The following is a 26,948-nucleotide window of genomic DNA, read 5'->3' as shown; positions in this document are numbered from 1 at the left end:
CTTCTGGCTTTAAAGTCTGAGTCTGTGTCAGATACTGCTGCATGATAATTGTTGACAAATGTTTTTAAGTTGTAGTCACTATGTATATGGTATCTGTGAAAAGATTCATATGCAATAAACTTTTCTAAATGTAATAAGTAAATCTTTTAATATATTTTCTCTATGCAGAACAAAAAATTATACAAAATAATATTATTTGGAAGCGTACATATATTCAAAAGTTTCTCTCTAGCAAAATTAATTTTGACTATGTATAAATGAAAAGACTTCTGTGATTCCAGAGTTACTTGTGTTATGTTTGTACCGTAGAAAGAATCTCTTTATACAGACTGCATATGTCTCTCCAGATGTTTGTGTATTAAATATTTTTGGAACACTTTACATAATTATACTTTTTTGTTGTTGTTTTTTTTTAGATAAGGATACAGCAGTTGAACTTCCTATAAAGTTTACTCCACAATATCCTGGTCGCTATCCCTGCCAGATTCTGCTGCGATCTTTCTATGATATTCGGGTCTACTTGATTGAGTGTGTGGTGAATACAGACAGTGCTGAGGCTGAGCTTGAATTTGTAACCCCAGCCTATCAGTCCGTGATTCAGGACATACCAATAGTAAGTCCATTTTACAATTAGAAGGTTAAATCAAGATTCAGGATTATTGGATTCAGCCTTTTAAATTAAAATTAACATCCATGTACCATAGAAACCACAAAAGTACTGAAATACTGATGTTATCTTGTTGCCCAAAGTCTAAATGGTATGTAAACATAAAACATAAAAGAGTTACAGATTGTTTTCTGCCCACCTCAATAACTATTTAGTCTGTTATTCCTAATGATTTTTCTTCTGAGACTGACACTTATTAACATACAGGACATTGCAAGTAGGGGGGGAAAGGTTGGTATGAGTAGTATGAATACTAAATGTAAGATTTCTGGCAGTGGAAGGAAAGCAGAAATCTGAATTAAGGCGCATGATAGCAGAATTAAATATTGTACAGATCGTATTAATGTATTTTGCTCCACAAAAAAGAAGTTGTTTTTAAAAAATAATTATTTAAGAGAAATGTGAGGTTATAAATAATATGTAAGGCTACGATTTAGTCATGGGTATTTTTAGTAAAAATTCACAGTCCGTGACCTGTCCATGACTTATACTATAAATACCCCTGACTAAATCCTGGGGAGGACGCGCTACTGGTGGTGGCAACCTGGGGGCCATTGCTGGGAGGGGGGCGTGGCCAGTGGCACCAGCTGCCGGGAGCCACTGGAGCAGCAGCTGCTCCCGCTGCCCCAGGGACCGCTGCTCGGGTGGTCCTTGGGGTCAGCCGTACTGGACGCTGCTCGGGCGGTTCCTGGGGCCAGTTGCCCGGGGCTACCCGAGCAGCGGCCGGTAAGGCTGGCTGCGGTGCTGCCTGATTGGCTGGCTGCAGAGCCACTCCACCGGTGGCCATTGTGGCTGGCCCTGGTGTGAGCCCCACCTGCCGCTGCAGAAGTCACGGAGGTCACTGAAAATCATGGAACCCGTGACTTCTGCAACCTCCATGACAGACACGCAGCCCTAATAATATGTAATATAGATACATTAGAAAAGTGTATTCAAAAGTTAAATATTTGAAGCATTCAATACTGAGAAGCTATGATGTAAGAGAGGGGTACAGTAATTAACATAGTAGATCAGAATAGTCATTAATCTAATCTAATAATTTATCTCCAGCAATGACAGGACCTGATGCTCCAGAAACTGATGCAAGAAATCCCATAGTGCACAATTATGGTGTAAGCCGACAGTCCAAAAAGATATAAGAGAGAGAGAGAGTCAAAGAGTGAATTTTGAGCTGTAGGGTTGGGTATCTTCTTCAGAGAAGTCATTATCAAGCTTTTTAGGCCATCAGCAGACTGTCTCAAATTAAAAGCTAAAGAGAGAAAATGATGTGGCATAAAACAACAAGAGGAAGACTTAAAGGTTCTATTAGAAGTAAAAATGTTACCTAAGGTTTGCACCAGGAGTTGAGAGTGCTGCACATACCATATTTTGTGTGAGGTGGTCAGGAAGAATAGAGAGTGATAGTATAGAAAAAGTCACACTGAGATCTGATGGGACAAGAAGAGGGGAGGGATCCATGATCAGACGTGAGATCAGTAGCTTGTCTGGAGAAGGATAGTATTGTGAAAGCACAGTGAAACACTGAAAGTAACCAAGGAGGTTGTTCTGAAATGATTGGGATCTTTATTTCTGCTCATTTTATTTTCCTTTTTAAAGAATAAATAAGATAATGGATATTGACCTGCTCAGCCTGTCTATTGGCGCTGCTCCTAGAACTGGAGTTACTTTTGTGTGTTGCTGGATAAGGGGTGTGCTGGTTTTAAAGAGGATGAGATTCTGATGTTGTGGAGCATGAGAGAAAAATTTGCATGAATTCTTCATCTCCCATTGAGCCTCCAACTTGTCAACACACAACTGTTGGTTTTTTCTTTCATACTTTGGGTTCTGCCGCAGGACAGTCTTTCTACTAAATAGTTTAGTCTTCAGCAGATTCAGTATCTGAGTGCATATGGCTATGCACATTTTTGGTTAGATTGAGCCCATAATTATAAGTACAATCAAACTTCTTTTATGGTATGAGTATGTAAAACATGAATTTTTAGAACATTCCTACTAGTACCCACAGTACCAGTATTATTGAACTTATGGTTGAATACATTCAAACTTTTAAAAATATAATCGTTATTTTCCTAAACTCTGCTCTGAGTTGGCACTTTTGAAAAAATAAAGATTGTGATCTGATTTGGTGTCCATTCTAAGAATTAATGGATAGAAAGTTAAATGTAGCTGTAATTGCAGGTAAATGTATGTTGTAACTTTAAATGTACCATTTGGATGACATCTATTTTTTTTTCCAGAGTAATATGTCTAATCAGGACTGGAAACTTCAAGCAATCCTAGAGGGACATTGTTTTTATGGCCCTCCTCTCATATATGTGGGTCCAGGTGAAACAACACAGTATCCTCTCATGTTTAATCCCATTGCTGAGTGTGTCACTCTGGTAAGAGAAAAGAGACATTCAGCCTTTATAAGGTTTGCTGCTACACATGAAACTTGTGCCTGCACTCCAGGAAACCCCTTAAGCAGGTGTTTAACATTAAGCATCTGCTTAAGAGGTTTTCTGAATCAGGATTATTCAGGGCAAGACTTTTTCCTGAGGATGTACATGTAATAAACTGCCTTCAGGGGAGCTTAGGCTAATATTTTGTATGGTCAATTTATCTTTTCTCGTGGTCCTACCCTCTCTCTCTCTGCCCACCCAATTTTAATAAAATTATTAGGTATTCTATACAAATTGAAAGCATTCTAATTACAAATATATACAGTGCATTCCAGCCTTTATTTAAATATACATTATTTTATTTATGTAATCAGTAAATTCAGGAAATGCCAGTTTTAAGGTTCTTTAATAACATTGAGCATCCCTCATTGCGCATATATGCCATGAGGATTCTACAGGAATGGAGGTTATATTAGTTCATTCATTAATTTCCATTATTAGTTATGTCATTGCTCATATTGGGGTGGATTCCCAGGCACTCTGTCCCAATGGTAGTTGCCATTCTGGATATTATGAGGTACATACCAGGGTAAGGGCTGTTTCAGCTTTTAACAGGAAGCAGTTTGTACATGCCTGCCTATGCATTACCTGAGCTACTCTGGTGTTTGCCATGCTATACAAAAACACAAATTTACAGTATCACTCTTTTGCCTAGCACAAAATAATTACTCTCTACAAACTACAATAACCTATTCAAATTACTTACTAACATCATTATAATGTAGTTCACAAATCCAGTAACAAAAATACAAACCCTCCTAAAACCGTTAACAGTCCTAAAGACAAACCTCACCTAAGCTAAAACAACCTAAACTAGGGAATATGGAATTATTCCCGGGGAAAACTGTCATTACACAGACAGCAGAATTAAGATGATTGTGTGGTTGTACTCTATATTTCCTGCTTTATGAGAGTTAGAGTTGGGTATATTTTATCCTTAGCAATTATTAATTATTTTCAACAAGCTTTGTGTATGTTTGAATTATATATTATATTTGAAAAATAATATAGGATATAAGGAGAAGCCACATTTTAAAGGATATGTATGAAGGGTTAGATTTAAGAGTTGAGTATTCCTCCTTAACTCTATATTTTCTAACTTTTGAGTGTTTGGTTTCTCATTCTTAATGTTACACTAATATTATTAATCATTTATTATTTATTTGTTAGGTGCAGATACTGCACAATATTTTTGTTTGGAGTATATAATCTGTATGTGTGGATAGCCATAGCTCACTCTATTACATTGGTGCAACTTCAATGGCTTCAGTGGAGTTACTTCAGTGTACATGAGAACAGAATTTGGATATGTGATGCAATATATATATCTATAGGTATAAAGCATTTAGTGTGTGTGCACATACTCAGCAGATGTGTATCACATGTAGATCCCTGCACACAACAGGTCAGGCATGAAACACCAGTTCTTTGGAATCTCAGTCTCACAGCAAAATATCCAGAGGTAGGTCACCCATACAAAACCTACATACTCCCACCCAGAGGACAGATTGTGTCAGTTTTGTGGCAAGGTCCTTTCTCCAGCCTGGACTCGTTTAATACTTAAGTCAATGGGAACGTTGTCATTGATTTGAATGGGGATTTCCCCCCAGGTCCTCATTATTATGGAGACTTTCCCAGCAGGTCCCTGCTCTCTCAATACTCTTATAACTCTAATTCTCTGTTAGTATAGTATTGATGTATCTGCTCTTTATCTTTCCTACCTGAATGAGGATCCCCAAAATGGAGTTTGCTTATGAAAGAAAGCTGTGGATGCTGGAGTTCAGTAGATAGTTCTGATGCTGATTGCGTTTTCTTCTTCTTTCTTCTAAAGTTATAAACCACAGGAATTCGTCCCAAGCCTTCCAGACTGTACCATTAAATAAGTTGATAGTTTTCAGAAGTGTCTTCATTTTTTTTTAAGCAGTCTGACAAAATCATTCCCTTTGGGGCCAAACTCCACTGACAGTCAATTTTAGCAAGATGCAAAGTTTCTCCTTCCTAGGCCATTGATTTAAATCTGATTAGAATTTAAACAGCTAAAAATTGTGAGTTGCAAACAGGTCAGCTTCAGCCTTGTTACTTAATGGTTTTAAGATTTCACTGTTTTAGTTTCATCCATAAATGTGTTTCTGTAGTTATTATTCAAAGAGGGAATAAAATTCATAGGTTTTGAGGGTGGATATTAATGATCTTAGTTCTCATTTTGTAGTTTCCCAAAATGTTAATAGAATTCTATTATTCTGATCAATGCAGTGGGCAAAGCTACTAGGCAAAGTTATTCTGTGAAAACCAGCAATAATGTTGAAGTACAAGATACAAAAACTACACAGGCAAATTTTATTTGTAATTTATTGTGTATGAGGATTCATATAATAGATAAAAGAAAAAGTTAATGTTGTCTCTTTCTTGTGTATGGTAAGTAAAAAGTTTAGTACCAAGAGCCACCTCCTGCGCAGGATTCTGCTGGATGAGTACTGCTGGAACAAAGTACCTTTCTTTTCCAGTTTTTCACGTTAATTAGGAATAGTGATGGCTCAGAAAATATTTTCTTGGAAGGTATATTTCTTTGCTGAGTAAACAAGTGTGTAATCAATATACATGAGGCACTGTACTGCTAACTCTGTAATATAGAAAAATTAGAAATAAAAGTCAGTCTTCCTTAAGTTTGTCTTCATTAATTCAGCAGAAGTGTTTACATATATGCTGGAAAGTAAACAGGCAACACCTCCCTGCAAGCTTGTTTCCATACCTGGACTCAAGATTAATTAGGTTAAGGGAGTTTGTCTGGCAGCCATGCAAGACTCACGCAGTGCTGAAATGTCTTCTTTTTTTCCTTTGTCACAGGGCAAGCTTATTCTACAAAATGAAACAGATGGGACTGAACACATCTTTGGCCTTAAGGGAATAGGGAGGAAACCTCTTGCACTGGATCATATCGTAATAAACTGTCAAGTGAGACAAATTACTCAGAAGGTCCTAATGGTGCCCAATTATACAAAGAACAAGTTGACATACAAGGTAAAGTTGTGGAATGTTAGAATACATGTATCTTTGTCAAAGAGGATGCAAATTATGGCATGAAAATAACATAGTAAGAATATTGTCTTAGTTCCTACTTATTAACTTTCATTTGGCAGTAAGAAATTGTTTCTATATCGAATAGGATTTAGCTTGTTATTAGTATAGTTGATGTTTCCATAGGAAGGAATTCTTTTTACTCTAGTGCATGATTTATTATACATTTCATGAAGAAAGATTTAATTGTTTCTTACTATTAAATAATTTAATACTTTTGTTTTTCACTCTTTTCACTCAGTATACTTTACAAGTGGATTGAGATAAGCCTGTTTCCATATGTAAAATTAATTACTGCAATTTTTGTAAGTCTTGCTAACATGAGTATCTTGTAAAGGGGTTCTGTGTCTAGAGCTTAGAAATCCCAGGATTCCAAACCAGTGAATACTCAGAAAGTTAGGTTTTAGCCAAAATGACATTTTAACCCTGGCTTCAATTAGGCATATATGTATTATTTAATATAAATTTTCTATTAATATACAAATATTATATTTGTTAAAAGAAAGCTATTTAGGTTGCATCATCAAGTGCTTGTAAGTAAGGAAATGCCAGATTTACAGTTGCCTATGGAAGCCTAATTCTGCCCTCATGCTCTAAACAATGGAGGTCTAAGAGCTCCTTAAAAACTCACCAGATTCTTTCATAATGCAAAGTGGTAAGCAATGTACATAGCAATAGGTATCTTCTCCCCATATAATGTGTCTAGAATGGTAAATTGTCTGTACACTATTAGAGGCAAGTCCTGTACCCTTTGTGGATATATAGGACTCCCAAGTAGCAGAACCAGTGGCTTCCTGCATGCCAATAGGCAGGAGATGGCTGAGGATTTGGGGCAGGACCAGAGGACCACCTCTTACCTTCCCAGTCACAGAGAAGGTTTTCTAATATTATTCAGGGAAGATTTGGACTTAGTGAATAAAAACCACCAAGAGCTCTTTTGTGGCTTTTAAAGCTGAGCAGAAAGGGTTGTGGAACTGGGGGTGGGGTGAGCAGAGATGCGGGGAGGGTATTGTAGCGCAGCCCGTGTGCAAAACTTGGCAGAGGGATTCTATCTGCGGAACGTTGAGGCAGGAAAATGGACTCTCAGAATAAATAGGATACTTCACCTGGGAACTTCTATTACAGTTTTTTGGAAATCTCGCATGTGCTTTGCTAGTGCTGGCCTCAGGCAACTGGCCCATATATGGTTGAGTGAGACCCCAAATAGTCCCCTGCCTCATTAACCCCTTCCCTCTGCCTTGATGTATGTATCATCATGGGCTGCATTGTCATTCCCATTGTGGTCAAGAATTGCTGAAGTACCGAGATTCTGTCTGCCCTATGTGCATATGTGCAAGAGGGAGAAGAAGCTCCTTGGTCGCTCTCCCACCCTTGTGGTGTAGGGTAGCTGGAATTGGACCCTAAGTATACAGTAGTGTTACCATTGTTTAGATGGATCTTGCTATACTGCATACATGAAAGAGGATTTCATTTCTGCACACACACAATCTGTTTCCCACTCTAGACTGTACATTTATACAATCATAATCAACAAAGATGATACCTGGACCAATGGATGAGCAAGTTTATTTCATTCTTCAGTGCAGGAGAAATACTTCAACACTAGTTATTTACTCTTCCACTTCTGCTTTGACATCCTCTGTTGATGGGATTTCTCCAGGTTGAAACCATTAGATACAATGGAGCAGAACAAACCAAAGCTTGTAGTGCAGGTGAAAATGTTTTACCATTGCTGGGGTAGAATTATGTTAATAGCATTATGGTATCATGCTCCAAAAATTACACATCACTGGAAAAAGTGTCCTGTACCATTTTGGGTAGCTACTGTACATCAGCATGATGCTACTTCTAAATAGTAGGGTAAATTTATTTTCCTTAAGTCCATGTTTTATCTGTGTGGTTTTTAATTATTAAAGGAATATTTGCATTTATTCAATATAATATACCATAGAATGGGACTTGCCTTATACTCAGGTTTCATTTGACTCACTGTTCAGGACACAAAACAACATAAGAAATAAAATCCTTGGGCTTTAGGAGCTTCCACATTTTTCTTTTCAACCTCTTCATGCAAGCTTGTGGTGTAACAGATATGGCATTTTCCTACAATATCCTTGAAAAAAAATACTAAATTAAATTTAAATATTTTGGGGGTCCATTGCTTATGTATTATTGTGGACAGATATTGTATGTAACCTCTTTAGGGGGGAGATGTGATGTAAGTACTATATTGAACAATGCGTTAGTCAAGAATCAACTTTTGGAACAACACATATGAAGTGGAATCCTGGGTAATATCTAAGGGGAGGTGAATGCAAATTCCCCACCTACGATTATGCAAAACCCCAGCCCTTTGAAGCTACTTCCTGAGGAGTGGGCCTTTGTGTGTTGCATCACTTGTTTCATGAGGCCATGATCAAAGGCAAAGCTGTATAAAGGAAAGAATGAACGATTCAGGGTTGTTCTGAATCTGGGACAGCTATGAACTTATAACCTGGGGAAAATCCCGTTGTGGGTTTTGAAGGACTGACGCCTATCAGAGTCCAAGGTTGGAGCTGGGGTGATCTCTGGTAGGTTTTAGCATGCACATAGGTTCTTCTATTGTTTTTAATATATTTTCTCTGCAATTCATTCAACTTAAGAATAAATGTGCTTCTTTATAAAGGGCTGTGTGGTAAATTGTAACTGCTGGCAATTACAGCTGTTCATAGCCTTTGGCAAGAAAGCTAACCACAGATGCTGGCGTATTTGGCAGTCTGGTATTGCTGGGGATATCACAGTATAGAACTGTGCAGCCTGGAAAAACTACAGTCCGCAGGGAGAGAGACATGGGTCTCTGCCCAGGAGAGTGATGGCTGAGGAGCTGGGAACCTAGAGTGAGTGCCCTCGGGGGACCACATACAGAAGAACCTCAGAGTTATGAACACCAGAGTTACGAACTGACCAGTTAACCACACACCTCATTTGGAACCGGAGATACACAATCAGGCAGCAGCAGAGCCAAAAAAAAAAAAAACTAATAAAAATTCAGAGGTTCTACTGTACAAGGAATACTGGTGTAGTTGCCCTGAACTGTGACACCCCTTGGCCCAGTTACCTACGTCTCTGGGTTTGGAGAAGCAGACTGCCCTGATCTGCAGCATGTTATCTGTGACTCTGTGTGTATCAGATTCTCCCTCTTGGGCAGCTGTTGACAGCCCATTCAGCCCTCATCCCCATCCCACCCTTTCTTACATAGACCAGCATCTTTAAGATTGTAGTATTTCCTGGGCCCAGGATGGGGAAGAGTAAATTTTGCATGTTTAGTTGGAGCCAGACTAGGGGTATTACCCAATTAATGGCTTTACCGTTTTCCCAAAAGAACCTTGATATTCTCTGATAGTACTTTATCTTTGGCATGGTTTCATTTCCTGTTGATTTCCACCTTTGATTTAATTCTATGCAGCTAGGCAAGATAATATCACATAGGGAAACTGAGGTGCACATGATATTTCTAAAAAATTATATAGTTAATTCTCCACAACGATGCAGTGCAGGTTAGGTGTGAGGTTCTTAATACTGAGATGTACCAGTAGTTGGGAAACCATAATAATTTACAGTTACGTTCATAAAGATTTTACTGCCCAGTTAGCACTTAGAAATTAGGTAATTTTGTCTTGAGGAGTGTAAATCAGCATCAGTGTTCCATTTTTCATAATTAGATATATTAAATCATTAATTTAATAGAAATGCAATTTAATTAAAAAGTTAATTACATTGTTCATATGTTCCCCAGCTTCCGAATAATCACTATGTATCTCTGAATGGTGCAGCCTAAACATAGGTGATAGGACAAGGGTTAAATAGAATGAGATCAATAAAAGTTCCCTTTTTCCCCCTAAGTCAGGCAAACAAATCCTCTTCCTTCTGAAACTTGAATGACAGAGTGTTTTTCCTTCACTTGACAGGTGAGAATATTATTCATATTTGGAGCAGGAATACATGTTCTAGTCTACATCTATGATTTAAACGCCTATGTACCCACCAATCCAAATCAAGGTTGTGATTTTCAAAGCCACCGAAGTGAGTTAAATGCCCAGATCCTATTAAAATTCAGTGAGAGTTGTGTGCCTGACTCACTCAAGCACCTTTGAAAATCCCACCTTAAGTAAAGGTGTGTATTTTAATTACACACCTACCTACAAAGCTTTCAATGACAAAAAAAGACAATGCAAAAACTCTTATTTAAAGTTATTTTAAACTTGAATACAGTGTGTGATGTATTTTCCACTGTTAAAAGTACTGATGTATCTTAGGCAGGTCTTTGTCTTATGCAGCACAGTAGATCAAAATTATGAAGCAGGGAGTTCAGAAGTATGTGATGTCCCCCGCCCCCCTCGCTCACTCACACACACACACACTCCTATGTGCCACTCTAATCAGTATAGTGTTCTTTCCATCATTTATTTACTTCGCTATTCAGTTTATTTTATACTTTCAGCATGATGCAAATTTTTGTATTGATGAGTAACTACAGTGTAGAAGTTGCAGGACAATGATTTTGGCATCTGGACATGGGTAATTTAGGGCTTTAGGCATTCAAAAAGGCATGGGGACCTGGTATTTAGTATCTTGAAGGAGATTAAGGCTTTTGGTACTGAGCTCCTATTTAACCACTTGCTAACTTGGGCAGGGGCAGAAGTCACTTCAGATTTGGGGAAGGGAAGTTTGAATTCTTCATTCCCTACTCACTAGCTCTTCACAGCCCATCAAGGACCTTCACAGTTCTGTTCTTTTGTATTTATCCACACTCTTCTTTTTTATCCCTTCTACTCTGCCAGTATTGACAATCTCCTACTTCTTCTTCTTGCTTGCTCTTCCTACAAATCTCTTTGTATGTTCTTCTTCATTACCCCTTATGAATAGAATGTCCTCCATTAACTGATTTGCAAAGTTAATACCTTTATGCTATTCATGGTCCCAGGTGCTACTGTATTATATATATTTATTAATTCTGCACAGAGCCCTGACCATAGGATTTACCATCCAATTAACATATTTATATTGACTTTGAAGGACACTAAGGACTAGATTTGTAGCTTTAAAAGTCCACAGTGAAGAGGGCAAACAACTTAATTAGTTTGAAGAGAGACAAAATTCTGAGTGCAATTGTATGGAGTAACTTATGATGTTAGGAGGTAGGGCTGAACAGCTGTGGGGCTCACTTCCAGTTTGTCTTATGCTCCCAAAGCTCATGGATCAGGGGTCAGGAAGGGATTCCCCCCGCCAGTGTATTCTGGGAGTGGGTTTTTTATCCCCTTCCTCTGAAGCATCAAGGATGGCCATGGCTAGAGATGAGACATTGGATGGGGAGAGCCCAGGGCTCTGAGTTGGCACCAAGCAGTCGCTCTCTGAGGTGCTTGGCTGACTGGTTCTTGCTCACATGCTCAGGGTCTAACTGATCACCATATGTGGGGTTGAAATGGAAATTTCCCCATGGTCAGAATGGCAGTGACCTTTGCGGGTAGGGGGGCAGAAGTTGCCTTCCTTTGCAGCATTGTGTGTGCAGGTAACCTGCCAGGATTATCCCGCTTAAAGGCGGAACCCACAATTCAGCCACTCCTAGACTGGATTGCTGGTTACCAACCAGGACACCTCTAGCGGCTCTAATGGTGGTTGGCCCCAGCAGGAGAATTCCCTTTGGGAGATATGACCAGTAGCTAATTAAGGTGATTCAAAACAGCGTTTTCAAAACCAATGTATTGTTTATTCACCCAGTGGTACATGACAAGTAGGGAAAAGGGCTAAAACTAGGAAAGCCTACACATTTGGCTCTTACTTATACCTATTTCAGGTTCTCTCATTCTATTTCCCCTCAAACAGCTGCTGTCCACTTGGCCCTCCTTCCTCTTTAGGCAGTTATTTTTTAACGGTTAGTGTTCTTTTGATCTTAGGCCCCAGACCTGGAAAAGTAAGCCATTTAACCTGGATGGAGCCAGGCTGGTAGGCACTTCCTGATTAATAGCCCACCCATTGTTTTCTTAAGGACCCTTGAAGTATTTTCCCAGAATGTTGCTTTTTTCTCTAGTCATTGTTTCATGTATCACCTTTCCCCACTATTAAAATGAACCAGTCTTTTCACACAATCCAGTAACTCAATATGGCTCTGCATTGACTATCTTGCTAGCTAGGTCACAGAATCTTAAAATTATTATATATTAACCACACATTCTCCCCATCTTGTCTCTTTTGTGTCATTTAGAGTGCAGCTGATGCTGAAAATTGAGAGATAAAGAGATTAAGCTCTCACATGATTTGAACTTCAGGATTCTGGAAAAAGGTCACATATTAGATCTGCATACTTTTGCTGTGGGATTTTAATGGGACCCTTCCTTTGAAAGTAACTCTTTAATTTCTTACATGGGGAAAAATAGGGCTGTCAAGCGATTAAAAAATTAATCGTCTGATTAATCACACTGTTAAAAACAATAGAATACCATTTATTTAAATATTTTTGGATGTGTTCTACGTTTTCAAATGTATTGATTTCAGTTACAACGCAGAATACAAAGTATACAGTGCTCACCTTATATTTATTTTTGATTACAATATTTGCAATGTAAAAATATAAAGTATTTTTCAGTTCACTTAATACAAGAACTGTAGTGCAATGTCTTTATTATGAAAGTTGAACTTACAAATGTAGAATTATGTACAAAAATATCTGCATTCAAAAATAAAACAATGTAAAACTTTAGAACCTACAAGTCCACTCAGTCCTACTTTTTGTTCAGCCAATTGCTCAGACAAACAAGTGTGTTTACATTTTCAGGAGATAATGCTGCCCGCTTCTTGTTTACAATGTCACCTGAAAGTGAGAACAGGCATTCTCATAGCACTATTGTTGCCAGTGTTGCAAGATATTTACGTGCCAGATGCGCTAAAGATTCATATTGCCCTTCATGCTTCAACCACCATTCCAAAGGACATGCGTCCATGCTGATGATGGGTTCTGCTCAATAACAATCCAAAGCACAGCAGACCGACGCATGTTTATTTTCATCATCTGAGTCAGATGCCACCAGCAGAAGGTTAATTTTCTTTTTTTGGTTGTTCAGGTTCTGTAGTTTAAGATTTCTGAAAGCATGCTCAATACCTCATCCCTACCAGATTTTGGAAGGCACTTCAGATTCTTAATCCTCGGGCCACGTGCTGTTGCTATCTTTAGAAATCTCACATTGGTACCTTCTTTGCGTTATGTCAAATCTGCAGTGAAAGTGTTCTTAAAACGAACATGCTGGTTCGTCATCCGAGACTGCTATAACATGAAATATATGGCAGAATGCAGATAAAATGGAGCAGGAGACATACAATTCTCCCCCAAGGAGTTCAGTCACAAATTTTATTAATGCTTTTTTTTAACGAGCGTCATCAGCATGGAAGCATGTCCTCTGGAATGGTGGCCGAAGCATGAAGGGACATATGAAAGTTTAGCATATCTGGTTCAGCATTAACTCCAGTAAATGTAAACAAACTTGTTTGTTTTAGCAATTGGCTGAACAAGAAGTAGGACTGAGTAGACTTGTAGGCTCTAAAGTTTTGCATTGTTTTGTTCTTGAGTGCAGTCATGTAACAAAAAAAATCTACATTTGTAAGTTGCACTTTCACGATAAAGAGATTGCACTACAGTATTGAAAAATACTTTATTTTCTTTTCATTTTTACAGTGGAAATATTTGTAATAAAAATAATATAAAGTGAACACTGTATACTTTGTATTCTGTGTTGTAATTGAAATCAATATATTTGAAAATGTAGAAAAGCATCCAAGAATATTTAATAATTTTCAACTGGTATTCTATTGTTTAACCGTGCAATTAAAGCTGCAATTAATTGTGGTTAATTTTTTAAATCTCGATTAATTTTTTTGAATTAATTGCATGAGTTAACTGTGATTAATTTACAGCCCTAGAAAAAAACCCAGCATTTATCTGACTATGATCACAATTTGTCAAAATATTTTCCTGTTCCTGGATAAAAGATCTCAGTGTAATCATTAATGCACTAGAATACTGCAAATGCTTCTTCTAAAAAGTAAATCATGTAAATCACACTGTCTTTCTCTTTATATCCCCTCTGATTGGGATTTGTTTTAATTCATACAGAAGGGATGTTGTGTTCCCTCACCTATTCCTTCCTTCCTAGACACACAGCTTCTCACACAGAAGCAACTAGTCTGGTGTGGATCTATAGAAAATAGTTCACAGTGAGAAATAGTCTACTCTTCAAAGGTGTAGGCTTCGCAGACCTCAGTTTCTTACCTCAGTCCAAACTGAAGATTAAATGTATGGCTATGTAATAGAATGTGCAGGTCCTTTGAGATTCCAGGGTATGCTTCTGTGAAGATGGTAGTTTCTATCCCAGTTTTATCACTAGAGATAAGCCCTGTCCACCTTGTTGGATTTGACTAGTCCAGTGGTTCCCAAACTGGGGTTCGTGAACCTCTGGAGGTTTGTGAAATGTTACTGGGGGCGGGGGTTGGGGGAAAAAAATCCCTAATGGCGGATAGAGATGTCGCTAGGGACCCCGGCAGCACGGGGCCAGGGGCCAGCAGCCTGGAGCCCCTGGACTGCCAGCTAAGCAGATCAAAGCAAGCATATCTATCACACTGAAGAGATTTAAACTTCAAGACTCTTTATAAGAAATGGAAAGGGGGGTGGATATTTTTTGCTGTTTTTAAAATTAAATAGGCAGCTAGTATTGTTTTTAAAATTATTATGAAGAACAAGTTTAAGTTTAAGCTTTACTACAAGTTTAAGTGTAACGTGCATTGTTTGCCTGGACTGCTCAAGACCTGAATGCTTGTGTAGGAAGAACTCTTTGAGTTGGCTTCTTAAATACTTCATGCTGTTTCACATCTGGTACTCCTTGATGAAACATAGGAGCCTTGTCTTATAACAGGCTTATTTAAAGTGATACAAGCTACAAAAGTGAGATCTTGGAAGAGTGTTGCCATTTTCATAATGTAATAAAAATACTATAATGATAAGTAATTAATAATAGTATGTAATAAGCATGTCATAAAAACAAATTTTATATTTCCAAGATCACTGCTTTTATAATTTATATTCAGGTAAAGGAGAAAATCCCTGGAAATATTCATTTTTACGAGGGGGTTCACGAGACTTGACATTTTAGTGAAAGGGGTTCACCGGTTGTTAAAGTTTGGGAACCACTGGACTAGTCCTAGGGAGTGAAGCTCCTAAAATGTGTGTGAACAGGAGTCATCCCTTCATCTATGTAAAGCTGAGACTATGTCTACACTACAAAGATAAATCAACCTATGTTAGATCGACTTACAGACACTGCATTAATTACTGCAGTGGCTGATGTCCACACTACCCTGCTTGGATCGGTGGCGTATGTTCTCACCAGTAGCGCTTCCACTGACCACTGGCAGTGTGGGGAGCTGAGAGCCTGGTCTCTCAGCTTTGCTGGCAGTTCCCTACCAGAAGCCCAGCTGCCACACAGGCTCCCGGGCTCCTGGCGGGCTGCCCTCCCCCCCCACCCCCAGCTCCCTGTTCCCCATCAGGAGCAGAGGGGAAGCTACCTGGGGCTTCCCTCTCGCTCTCCACTGGGAACCGGGCAGCTTTAACATAAGAATGGCCATACTGGGTCAGACTAAAGGTCCATCTAGCCCAGTATCCTGTCTTCTAACAGACGCTAATTTGTCTACACAGACACTGCGTTACCCTAGCAACACCAATATAAGCCCTACGCCTCTTGTTGAGATGGTTTTATTATGTCGGCGTAGCAGGGGCATTACATTGGCAGGAGGAGCATTTCAATGTGTATACCTCCACTTTTTTGTTGACAATAACTGACTTTTGTCAACAAAACTGTAGAGTAGACAAGACTTGAGGAGAAGCAGCTGGTTCTTTTTTGAACCTGAATTAATAACAGCAAGATGAGATTTGTCACTTAATCAAAAACTCAAAAAGGTTTCTGGTTTTGGGGGTGGGGATGAAAAGGGATGGAGAAAGTGTGTGTGTCTGAAAGTGAACCCCTGCAGGGAAATTCTGCTAAGGGAATCTCTCTGAAGCCTTTACTAGGAAATACTGCAATAAAAGGAATTCCTGTGATTACCCCATATATAACACTTTTCCACAACAGAATTCATAAAGCATTGTGTACACGTATAGTGCTGGGCACAGAGCAGTTTCTTATCTGATACTGAATTAATACAAGGTTAGAGACTTCAACATAAGTGGATTGTAGTGGCTGCAAAATTAGATTCATATCATCAGATTGCAATAGAAGTGTAAAGTAGTATTAAATAATTTAATCATTTGGTCTCATGACAACAATCTCTACCGTTTTTTAAATTTTTACATAAAACCATTTTCTGTAGGGTAAAAATACACTGATGTGCGAATAGTTGCTTCTAACAGCACCTTTTATAGTAAATTTAGCTACAATTTGTGGCTTGCTCTTGTAGTAAAAATAAGACGCTAAATTAATTTTTCAGTACCATTCAGATCAGATGTCATTAAAATAAACACTCTGAAAGAACATAAAGGAGCACATAAATCAGTACAGATAAGTGGTCAGTTATCAGATCACACATGCAAAATGTTATTCATTTCAGAAAACACTCTAAAATTAATACATAACCAGCAATTTTTTAAAAAAGTTACATTTCCAGTACTCAGTTCAGTTTCTCTTTCACATATACATGTATATTCATAGACTCTAAAGCCAAAAGGGACGGTTGCGATCATCTAGTCTGACCTCCTGTATGACACAGGCCATAAAAGTTCCCTAAAATAATTCCTGGAACATATCTTTTAGAAAAACATCCAATCTTGATTTAAAAATTGTTAGTGATGGAGAATCCACCACAACCCATGGTAAATGCTCCAATGGTCAATTATTCTCACTGTTAAAAAATTATGTTTTATTTTCAGTCTGAATTTGTCTAGCTTCAACTTCCAGCCATTGGATCGTGTTACTCTTTTCTTTACTAGTTTGAAGAGCCCATTATTAAATATTTGTTCCTCATGTAGGTACTTAGAGACTGTAATCAAGTCACACCTTAACCTTCTCTTCGTTAAGATAGATTGAGCTCCTTGAGTCTATCACTATAAGGCATGTTTTCAAATCCTTTAATCAATCTCATTGCTCTTCTGTGAACCCTCTCCAATTTATCAATATCCTTCTTGAATTGTGGGCCCCAGAACTGGACACAGTATTCCAGCAGCAGACACACCAGTGCCAAATACAGATCTTTTTTGGCCACAGCATCACATTGGGAGCTCATATTCAGCTGAATATCAGCTGACCTCCAAATCTTTTTCAGAGTCACTGCTTCCCAGAATAGTCCCCCATCCTGTTAGTATGGCCTGTGTTCTTTGTTCCTAGATGTATACCTTTACATTTACCCATATTAAAACTCATACTGTTTGCTTTCACCCAGTTTACCAAAGGATCTAGATCACTCTTAAGTCAGTGACCTGTCATCTCCATTATTTACCACTGTCCCAATTTTTGTCTCATCTGCAAACTTTATCAGTGATGATTTTTGTTTTCTTCCAGGTCATTGCTAAAAATTTTAAATAGCGTAGAGCCAAGAACTTACCCATGCAGGACCCCACTGGAAATACCCATGTGATGATTTGTTGCTTACAGTTACATTTTGAGACCTATAACTAAATCAATTTTTAATCTATTTAATGTAGGCCTTGTTAATTTGATATTCTAGTTTTTTAGTCAAATTGTCGTGTGATATTAAGTTAAATGCCTTATAGAATTCTAAGTATATTACGTCAATCCTATTACATTTATAAGCCCACCTTGTAATTTCATCAAAAAATATTAAGTTTGTTTGACAGGATCTATTTTCCATAAATCCATTTTGATTTGCATTAATTATATTACCCTCCTTTAGTTCATTATCAGCTACTCCATTATCTTGCTCAGAATCAATGTCAGGCATATAGTTCCCCAGCTCATCCCACTTACCCTTTTTAAAAATTGGCACAACATGAGCTTTCTTACAGTCTTCTGGAACTTCCCCACTGTTTCAAGACTTATTGGAAAATCAATTTAATGGTCTAACGAGTTCCTCAGCCAGCTCTTTTAAAATTCTTGGATGCAAGTTATCTGGACCTACTGATTTAAAAATGTCTAACTGTAGTAGCTTCTATTTAACATCCTCCAAAGATACAACTGGAATGGAAAGAGTATTCTCATCACCATATGATGTGATTATATCATCTGTTTTTCCCCAAATATAGAAGAGAAATATTTATGGCTAACTTTTGCTTTATCTGCATTGTTATTGATAATTTCATAATTTCCATCTTGTAATGGACCAATACCATTGTAATGATTCTTTTTGTTCCTAATGTAAGCAGAGTCAGGATGAGCTCTACCCTGACATCTGGTGGTGAATTATGGCGAGTGTGGAAAAGAACTCCAGGGGCTGATCTTATTTGCATAGGCACACCCACTCGCCTGGCAGGAAACACAGCAACTGAAAGTGGTTACTTTGGCTGGTGTGGGATCCCCAGTTTCTCTATTATTGGGGCAGGAAGAATAAAGTTTTGTTACCCTGATTCTGTGAATCAAGGCCAGTGGAACTGTTGTATGACAGAAGGACTGAGTGAATCCGTCACCATTACCTAAGTAGCATTTGCTTGTCAAGGGGCATGGGTTACAAAACCCAGTGAATTGAGAGAGGATGGGGACAGGTATTTGTACCTGATGGTATGGGCCCCCTCTGAGGGTCCGAAACACCAATTGCACCACCTCCTCTCTCCACTGTGGAATATCAGAGCTAACTTTGATTCCCTTAGGAGTCTAGTTACAGGCTGCTGAGCTGAATTCACTTTGGGCCAATGGTGCACCAGCACTGGGGCTCCCCTACTATACTATGAGCTGAAATCGCTAAGAGCTGAAATCACAAAAGAGCTGACGTTATTAAGAGCTGAGATCACTGAGGCTATGTTAACTAGTGGGGGAGCCTGAAGCTATATTGCTCAGCAGCTGGTGGAGCAATTTGTGGGGCCGACTGGAGGAGCAGCGAGCGGTGTGGAGCCTTGCAGGGCCGGTTGGAGTGGCCCAAGGAACGGCGAGCGGAGCTGTTTGCGGGGACGGCTGGAACGGCTCACAGGTCGGTGAGCGGAGCGGAGTGGAGCGGAGCAGCTTGTAGAGCGGAGCAGTTCGTGGGATGGCAGGAAAGTGGACTGGCTCGTGGTAAAGGCTGCGGCGGAACCCCCACGGAGAAACAGACGGCTGGCCAGCCTCAGATCACGTAAGGTGCCCCTTAACACCCTGCGTGCCCCCCCCTTTACTCTGGGGCTGCACTGACCAGGGGCAGAGACTTTGGGGGTTGTTGGACTTTTAGGACTTTGGGTGGTTGCTGGACCCCAGAGACTTTGGGGATGTTGGACTTTGGGGACTCTGGGTGATTTTTGGGTTGCTGGATTCAAGAACCAAAGGGAAAGGACACAGCCCAATTTGCTGGGGTGGGTTTTGCTCATGGTTTGTGTTATGAATCCTCTTTGTGGTGTTTTTCCAATTTTATGCTGATGTCGTTTACCTCATGTTGTTAAACATTTTCTGCTACACTCAGACTCCGTGCTTGCGAGAGGGGAAGTATTGCCTCTTAGAGGTACCCAGGGGGGTGGTATGTAATTGTCCCAGGTCACTGGGTGGGGGCTCGAGCCGGTTTTGCATTGTGTTATTGAAACGGAACCCCTAGATACAGAACCCGGCCCTTGTTGCTGCCAACTTAGATGGGCAGAAGGGTTACACTAATATATTTTTTAAAAACTACTTATTGTCCATAACTGTGCTGGCCATAGATTTCTCCTTATGTCTCGTGGATTCCCTTATCAATTTTCTACAATACTTAACTCATTACTGTCAACTTTCCCTTGTATTTTGTTTTTTACAACTACTTTCAGTTCCTCTCTAAACCAGGTTGGTTTTTTAACCAGCATGGCCTTCTTCCTCAATGGTGGGATCATGGCTTTTTGGGCTTCAAATAAGGTGTTCTTAAATGATCCCAATTATCATTCACATTTATTCTGTGATCAGTTCCTCTTTATCTATTAAGACATGGTCTAATATAGAATTCCCCTGTGTTGAATGCAACACTTTTTGAGTTAGGAAATTCTCATCTATAATGCTTAGAAATTTCAAGTCTCTTTTACTTCTGGTAGCATGAGACCGCCAACATGTGTCACTCAAATTGAAGCCCCCCATGATCTCACAGGCTTTTCCCTAAATTTTATATAGATAGGTGTGTAAGGAGGCAGTCATCCTGTTCCCTAGTGTGATTTATTAGTCTGTAGCAGACACCAGCTAATACCCCATCTTAAGCTTTATCTGTTACGACATTTATCCATAAACATTCAAGATCATATTCTTTTGAGTTATCAGTGACTTGGGAACAGGTAATGCCATTTTTTACATAGAGTGCCACTCCCCCTCCCCTTTTGCCAACTTGATCCTTCCTAAATAGTTTATAACCATTAATTTTTAATATTTCAATCATGCAAATCATCCCACCAGATTTCAATAATACTATCTACATTTAATTTATGCTCATAAATTAGCAATTCCAAATCCTCTTGTTTGTTACCCAGGCTCCTAGCATTAGTGTAATGGCAATTCAGGAATTTCTTCTTTTCATGTTCTTTGGTTTCTTGATTAATTTTGTTCTCAACATCTCGATTTTGTTCTCAACATCTCGATGAGTGCTCATCTCTTTCTTCTTTTTACCCTCCCCTTTCACTATTAGTTTAACCCTCTCCTGACTACTCTAGTCAGCCTGTCCCCAAGGAAATTGGTTCCCCTTCAACTGAGATGGAGGCCATCCAAACTATACAGCCCCTTCTTCCTGTCTGTCTGTTTTGTCACAATGGGCTCTTCAGTAACAATGAAAGAGTGGCACTGCTGTTGGGTACCCTAACAGATGTTTCATGGTAATCCGATTATGTGCAATTAGAAGTTTAACAAGGGGCTCCCTCAAACAATTTGTTTTAACTGAAAGTATGTGAGACATTTCTTGGGTAGAAATTCCATGCCCTTTCCCCAACCCCTGAAATCCCAAACCCCATCAATTTCATATTCTTCAACCATCGTGCCCAAAAATCCATCTGCTCAATCCTCTCCCCTTGTATTCTTCCCCATCCATTAGTCCTTCTTAACTCATTCAAGCCGCAGTACCCTCAGCCTCCCCATCACTTAATGGAACTTCTCTAGTAGGCTTCTTTATCACACAGCTGTTCTTCACAACAGTAGTGATGGTGGAAGATGGGTGTTCTGCCGTTTCTGCTGGCAACTGTTGTGGCAGGTAGTTTCTCCTGTGTCCTCTGTCTGTGGAGTGGTTGGCAAAGTGGGGATGAATCAATTTTGTGTATGAACCACATGGATTGTTTGGGCAATGAGAGTCCGATTTGATTTCTGAGGTGGATCAGTTTGTCTGGATGCTGGTCTCTCCTAGCTGAAGTAGGGGTAGACAATCAGGTCTCCCCAGGAGCGGGAGGTATGGAAGGACAGAGGGATATTGCTCCAAACTTTCCTCCCATATTTAGATCTTTAAACTCTGGGCTGTAGCTGGGCAGGCAGGCATCAGCAGGGAAAGAGGTGATCCACTTTGATCACATTTCTGTCTATATAAAAAGATTCCAGGATTGTCACTCTAAAGCCTAGAATGTCTGTTGAGTCATTGTGAAGCGATTGAGACTGCTACAAGCAGAGTTCAGAATATCACCTGATTTGATCATCACAGGGATTTGCTGTCTGTTACCATTCAATTTTTAAGTTCTCATTCATTTTTTATTTTGAATTACACTGGTGCTTTTAGCTACTGCAAGGCATGTATGTATGCCTTAGCCAAGAGTCCTAGATCATTGTGATATCAGAGGTAACTCAGCCAATCACTACCATTCCTTTACAGGTAATCTTTGTGCAACAGTTTCATTGGTTGTATGTGGGAGGTTGCACAGATGGTGGATTACTTGTCTCAACTGCCACAGTTCTTCAAAACTACCCACATAACACAATCAATGCCCACAATAACCCCAAACACCCAGCCCCCATTCACCACCCGCATAAATCAACACAATCTAATATTGTCACTAGTCCATGTGTGACGCTGAGGCCTAGAATGTCTGTGAGTCAGTGTGAGGTGATGGAACTACCTATGAGTATGGCTGAGAATAACACCAGGTTCAATCACTGGGTCCCGTGAGAACCAGATGGAATGTTGGAGGCCAAAGGTTCTGTGGTGGTTGGAATGTGAGAGTTGATCAGAGGAGGTGGGAGTAACAGCTATGTGGGGTAGCAGAGCTGGTTGTGCCTCCAGCCAGGGGGCAGCTCTGTGCACAGGCTTTGGGGAACATGTACAAACAGCAGCATGGCTCACTACAGAGCACCGCATGGAAAGAAGACACTCCATTTTCGGCTTTTTTACAGACATGACTTTACAAATTACCTTGCAGCTACTAGTGCACAGATAAGTGTCTGTGTGGGATGGAGTCATTGTCCCCTCCAGCTGCAGAAGTGGAATCCAGCTGCTTGCTCCTTTCAACCATTGCAATTGGTTTGTACTAGTTTGGGTTTTTAAGGCCATCTCTGCAAGGGAAAGGGCAGGAGGCCTTTTTTAACAAAAGTTTAGTCACCTTCACGAGACCCCAGATCAGCTCTGTTAACAGTGGTCTTGCCTCAGTTTATCAGTGTGGCTATCCTGTTTCCTTCTCCTTTCTCCTCCCCATATTCAGCTAGTTCATGCAGCGTTCTCTCCTCAGCTGGGCATGCCGGCATCAAAAAATGAGTTGGAACCGGCAGCAAGTGTTGATTTGGAAATGTAGTACTGAATACTCCAAATATTAAAAATCTAAATGGTGGGGGAAGGGAAGAGCTGGAATATTAATAAATCTTGAATATTATCTGCATAAAATCGAACAATAAAATTGCATATATAAACCACATAACATGTGCTATTTTACTTGTTGCTTCAGAATCTCAGACTAAGGCTACGTCTTCACTACCCGCCGATCCGGCGGGTAGCAATCGGTTTATCGGGGATCGACTTACCGCGTCTCGTGAGGACGTGGTAAAATCGATCCCTGATCGCTCTGCCGTCGACTCCGGAAATCCACCTCGACAAGAGGCGGTAGCGGAGTCGGCGGCAGCGCGGCAGCGGTCGGCTTTCCCCCGTCCTCACCACCAGGTAAGCCGACCTAAAATACGCAACTTCAGCTACGGTATTCACGTAGCTGAAGTTGCGTATCTTAGGTCGGAACACCGCTGTAGTGTAGACCTAGCCTAAGTTGCAATAAAAGGACCTTTTCAAAATGAGGGTGTCACACACAACTGATACTTTTTCTAAAACAGACAAACACAGTTTATAATACAAATATACACACACATTTTACCTTCATGTGGATTGCCACGGGCACGCAGGGGCGAAAGAAAATGCCGGCCTGTTATTTACCAGGCTGCACGTGGCAATAGACTATATTGATAAGGGATGCAAGGAGAGTATGGGTCACGATGCAAACTGCAGACACACACTCAACTAAAATTAATCAATTTAAAGTTTTATTGGGGATAATTACAAGGGGTAAGGGAGCAGCATTTGATTCGCTAATAGAGTTAATGAAACTTAAAACACACAATGACTAAAATATCTACTAACAATATTTATAAACAAAGATGCAGCAATTAGTAATAACTGATACTTACAAATACAGACCAACGCATAATGACTGGCAAACGTAGAAACTCTGTTTGAAACACTTGAGCTGAGAGAGAGGCTTCGAGGTGATCAGGCTCGGTTACGAGTGTACACAGGATACACAGGATTCGTTTTTCTTTCTCCTCTCCCTGCCTGCACATGGCAGGCAGGCCCATAAAGTACCAACTATGACATCATAGAAGTGTCATTGGGGACGGGGCCCAAAACCTGTTTGTGTTAGTTTCTGATTGGCACAAGCAAAGTTTACACCAAGCAGGGGAGCAGGTGCCTCAAAGTCTGGCTTCGCCCCCAAAAGGTGAGGAAATGCATATTGTTTTAGAATGCGTGCAACACTGAATGACAAAAGAAGAGGCCAGGGCAATACCGGTATGGGCAAGTTTTACAGGATGCAGACAGGAACTCATCTCAACACTTCAGCTATCTTGAATTCTGGTGAAATGAACATAAATAATCCAAAAGCCATTTGGAACAGCCAATTTATGGATGCATTTATATTTAATTAGGTATCCCTATGTGGGCATTAAACTATACACTGGAATCCACTTTTAATGTGAGAAAAAGGATTGCAGTTTTGAGTAAATGGAGCTTTGTTGAATGATCATATAAACTGTAGAATTTTTTTAAAATTGCTAATGAACAATTGAAATGATAGGTTTATTTCATATTCTTTTTATTTAAATATACCTTAGCTCTAACCAATAAATTAGTTAGATATTTATAAATTGAATTGTTTTCTTTTCCAAAAGAACAGTTAATGTGTTCTCTTATTTTATTAAATGCCGAGTGAGATAATTGGCTATAATCTATCTCTGATGTTTAAGGAAAAAATTGCTGAAGAGAATGACAGCTGTTATGTGGTAATATTTCACAAAAATTGGGATTGAATATTTTTAAATAACAATTTTACAATAAAGGTAACTGCAAGTACCTACTATTACTTGAATGGTTTAGATATACCTGAAATTAAATAAAATAGCATTTTGGACAATTGGGGTTAGGATATTTAGTTTAACTGTGTTCACATAAATACCATTCTATGCATTCATTTACCTGTCTGGCTTTAATAACTATCAGATATCACATTTTAAGTCACTTATTTGAGGGTGACTCAGCTCTGTTAATAATTTAATTTCTTCATACTATTTTGAGGCCTGGTTCTCTACTGCCTTCCACCCTGGGTGGTCATCTGCACCTTTGCAAAGTGAGTGTAAAATGTTGCTACTGCTAAAAGTGAATGGAAAATTTGGATCTTGTAGTATTTTATATCTACTTTGTACTCCGTTTGTACAGGTAGGTATAAATGATGACTCAATGTGCCGGGCACTTGGCCCCTTTTTCCTCTCATTTAAAAAAATCCTTAATTATATATTACTCTGGACTGTCAAAAGTCTTTCACAGGGATACCATGATAACTGTGTTAGAATAGTCTTCCAATTTTTGTTTAACTCTGGTATTTCACAGTTTTTATTTTATGAACAATCATGATGATACTGAACATAAGTTTTGTGGGCATTGAAAAAAAACAGGGATACAGTCAGTACTTTTGCGGATACTGTAAGATAGCACTGCTTCATTGATCTAATTGTAATGATTACACACTAAATATTAGGGCAACATGAACAGCCTTGCTGTTTCTTAATTATAGGATAGACTGTCTTTTTAAAACAACCTATGTAAGTAAAGCATCTAGTTATGCTAATGAACATGAAGGGCTAGTAACTGTGTACGGAGTCAGGCTATAATAAAAGAAGCATTCCTGAAGCTTTTCTACACAGCTCTACCATTGCACCGTAGTCCCACACCCTTTTCATTTGTGGGCCTTTCTTGAGAAAAAACACCAATCTTACTAAACTACTTCAGATTGTATTTTGTGTAATGACCATGTGTGCTTCATGCAACAAAATAAGAATTCATCTTATTTTCATTTAAAACATAAGTTGGAATTTGAACACTGATACTGAAAAGTAAAAGGCAACTCCATTAACTCAAGGTACCATCAACTCCCATTTTACTGATTTTTGTGGGGGGGAAGACAAATTCTATTGGATTTGGGATTAGACAGTCTTCTGAAAAACAAGCAGAATTTATACTTCATGTCTGTATTTTTGGTTGAATTATTTAGAATTATATTAAATTAATAAAAGCACCAATTCAATGCTCTGGGTGCCCTTGGCAATCTCCTAAAATCTAGGAAAAGTGAATGTGGTATAATTTAAATGTGGGTAGACTGACTAACAGAGAGTGACTAAAATGAAAGTGACAATTTTCTGCTTCTAATCCCCAAATGACTGTATAGTTCAAAAAGGGCCTCACCTACTAGGCTACCTATTATCCTCTCTCAAGGTTATGGCCTGGAATGTCAGAGAGACTTGAAAATCTGCAGTTTAGTTCTCCTTCCATTAATGGATAAGACAACCCTGGACTGACACATCAGATGATGCATCTTTTCCCCATAGGATGCAGTCATTGTCTTTGAGTAATTTCCTAACTTATTCTCCCTGTATGAAGTGTTGCTACATAGATACCAAGCATTTCAGACTGATAGACCAAATATTTCAGAAATGTTCATTATAATGACTCTTCCTGATATTAATAGTATTTTGGATATGTTTATTATTATTGCACTCATTCCTTTCGGTTTTTGAACAATATGTAAGCTTCAGTTGAGGAATTTGATAGAGACAGGATGGGACACCACACTAAAAGAGGCTTCATGGTGTAGCAATAGATGGAACTAGGAGTTGGGACACTTGGGTTTTATACTCATTTCTGCTACATGCTTGCTTTGTGATCCTGAACAAACATCTTAATGTGTACAATACTTATTTTCCTTGTATGTAAAATGGGTATAATAATATCTACCTTTCTAAAACACTGGCATCTTTGTAAACTCTTTGGGGGCACAGGCACCATTCTATTGTTGTGGGTGTGTGTGTGTGTGTGTGTGTGTGTGTGTGTGTGTGTGTGTGTGTGTGTGTGTGTGTGTGTACATGAGTGCCTAGCACAGTGAGGCC

At 39.2% G+C, this 26,948-nt stretch overlaps 1 protein-coding gene across 1 annotated transcript in view; it reads left to right on the top strand.

Moving 5' to 3' along the window:
* LOC112104196 (cilia- and flagella-associated protein 47) overlaps positions 1–26,948 on the top strand; it is a 698,279-nt gene that overhangs the window by 328,984 nt on the left and 342,347 nt on the right. Inside the window, exons 46-48 of the mRNA XM_029910741.1 lie at positions 417–613; positions 2,905–3,048; positions 5,953–6,126. Of these exons, the coding sequence (XP_029766601.1) occupies positions 417–613; positions 2,905–3,048; positions 5,953–6,126 (515 nt within the window). The remainder of the gene's footprint in view (positions 1–416; positions 614–2,904; positions 3,049–5,952; positions 6,127–26,948) is intronic.

This window comes from Terrapene carolina, unplaced genomic scaffold (genome assembly GCF_002925995.2).
Source record: "Terrapene carolina triunguis isolate 2854851 unplaced genomic scaffold, T_m_triunguis-2.0 Scaffold22, whole genome shotgun sequence".
Taxonomy (NCBI): Eukaryota; Metazoa; Chordata; order Testudines; family Emydidae; genus Terrapene; species Terrapene triunguis.
The sequence above is the reverse complement of the archived record's forward strand: the minus strand, read 5'-3'. Positions and strand labels throughout refer to the sequence as shown.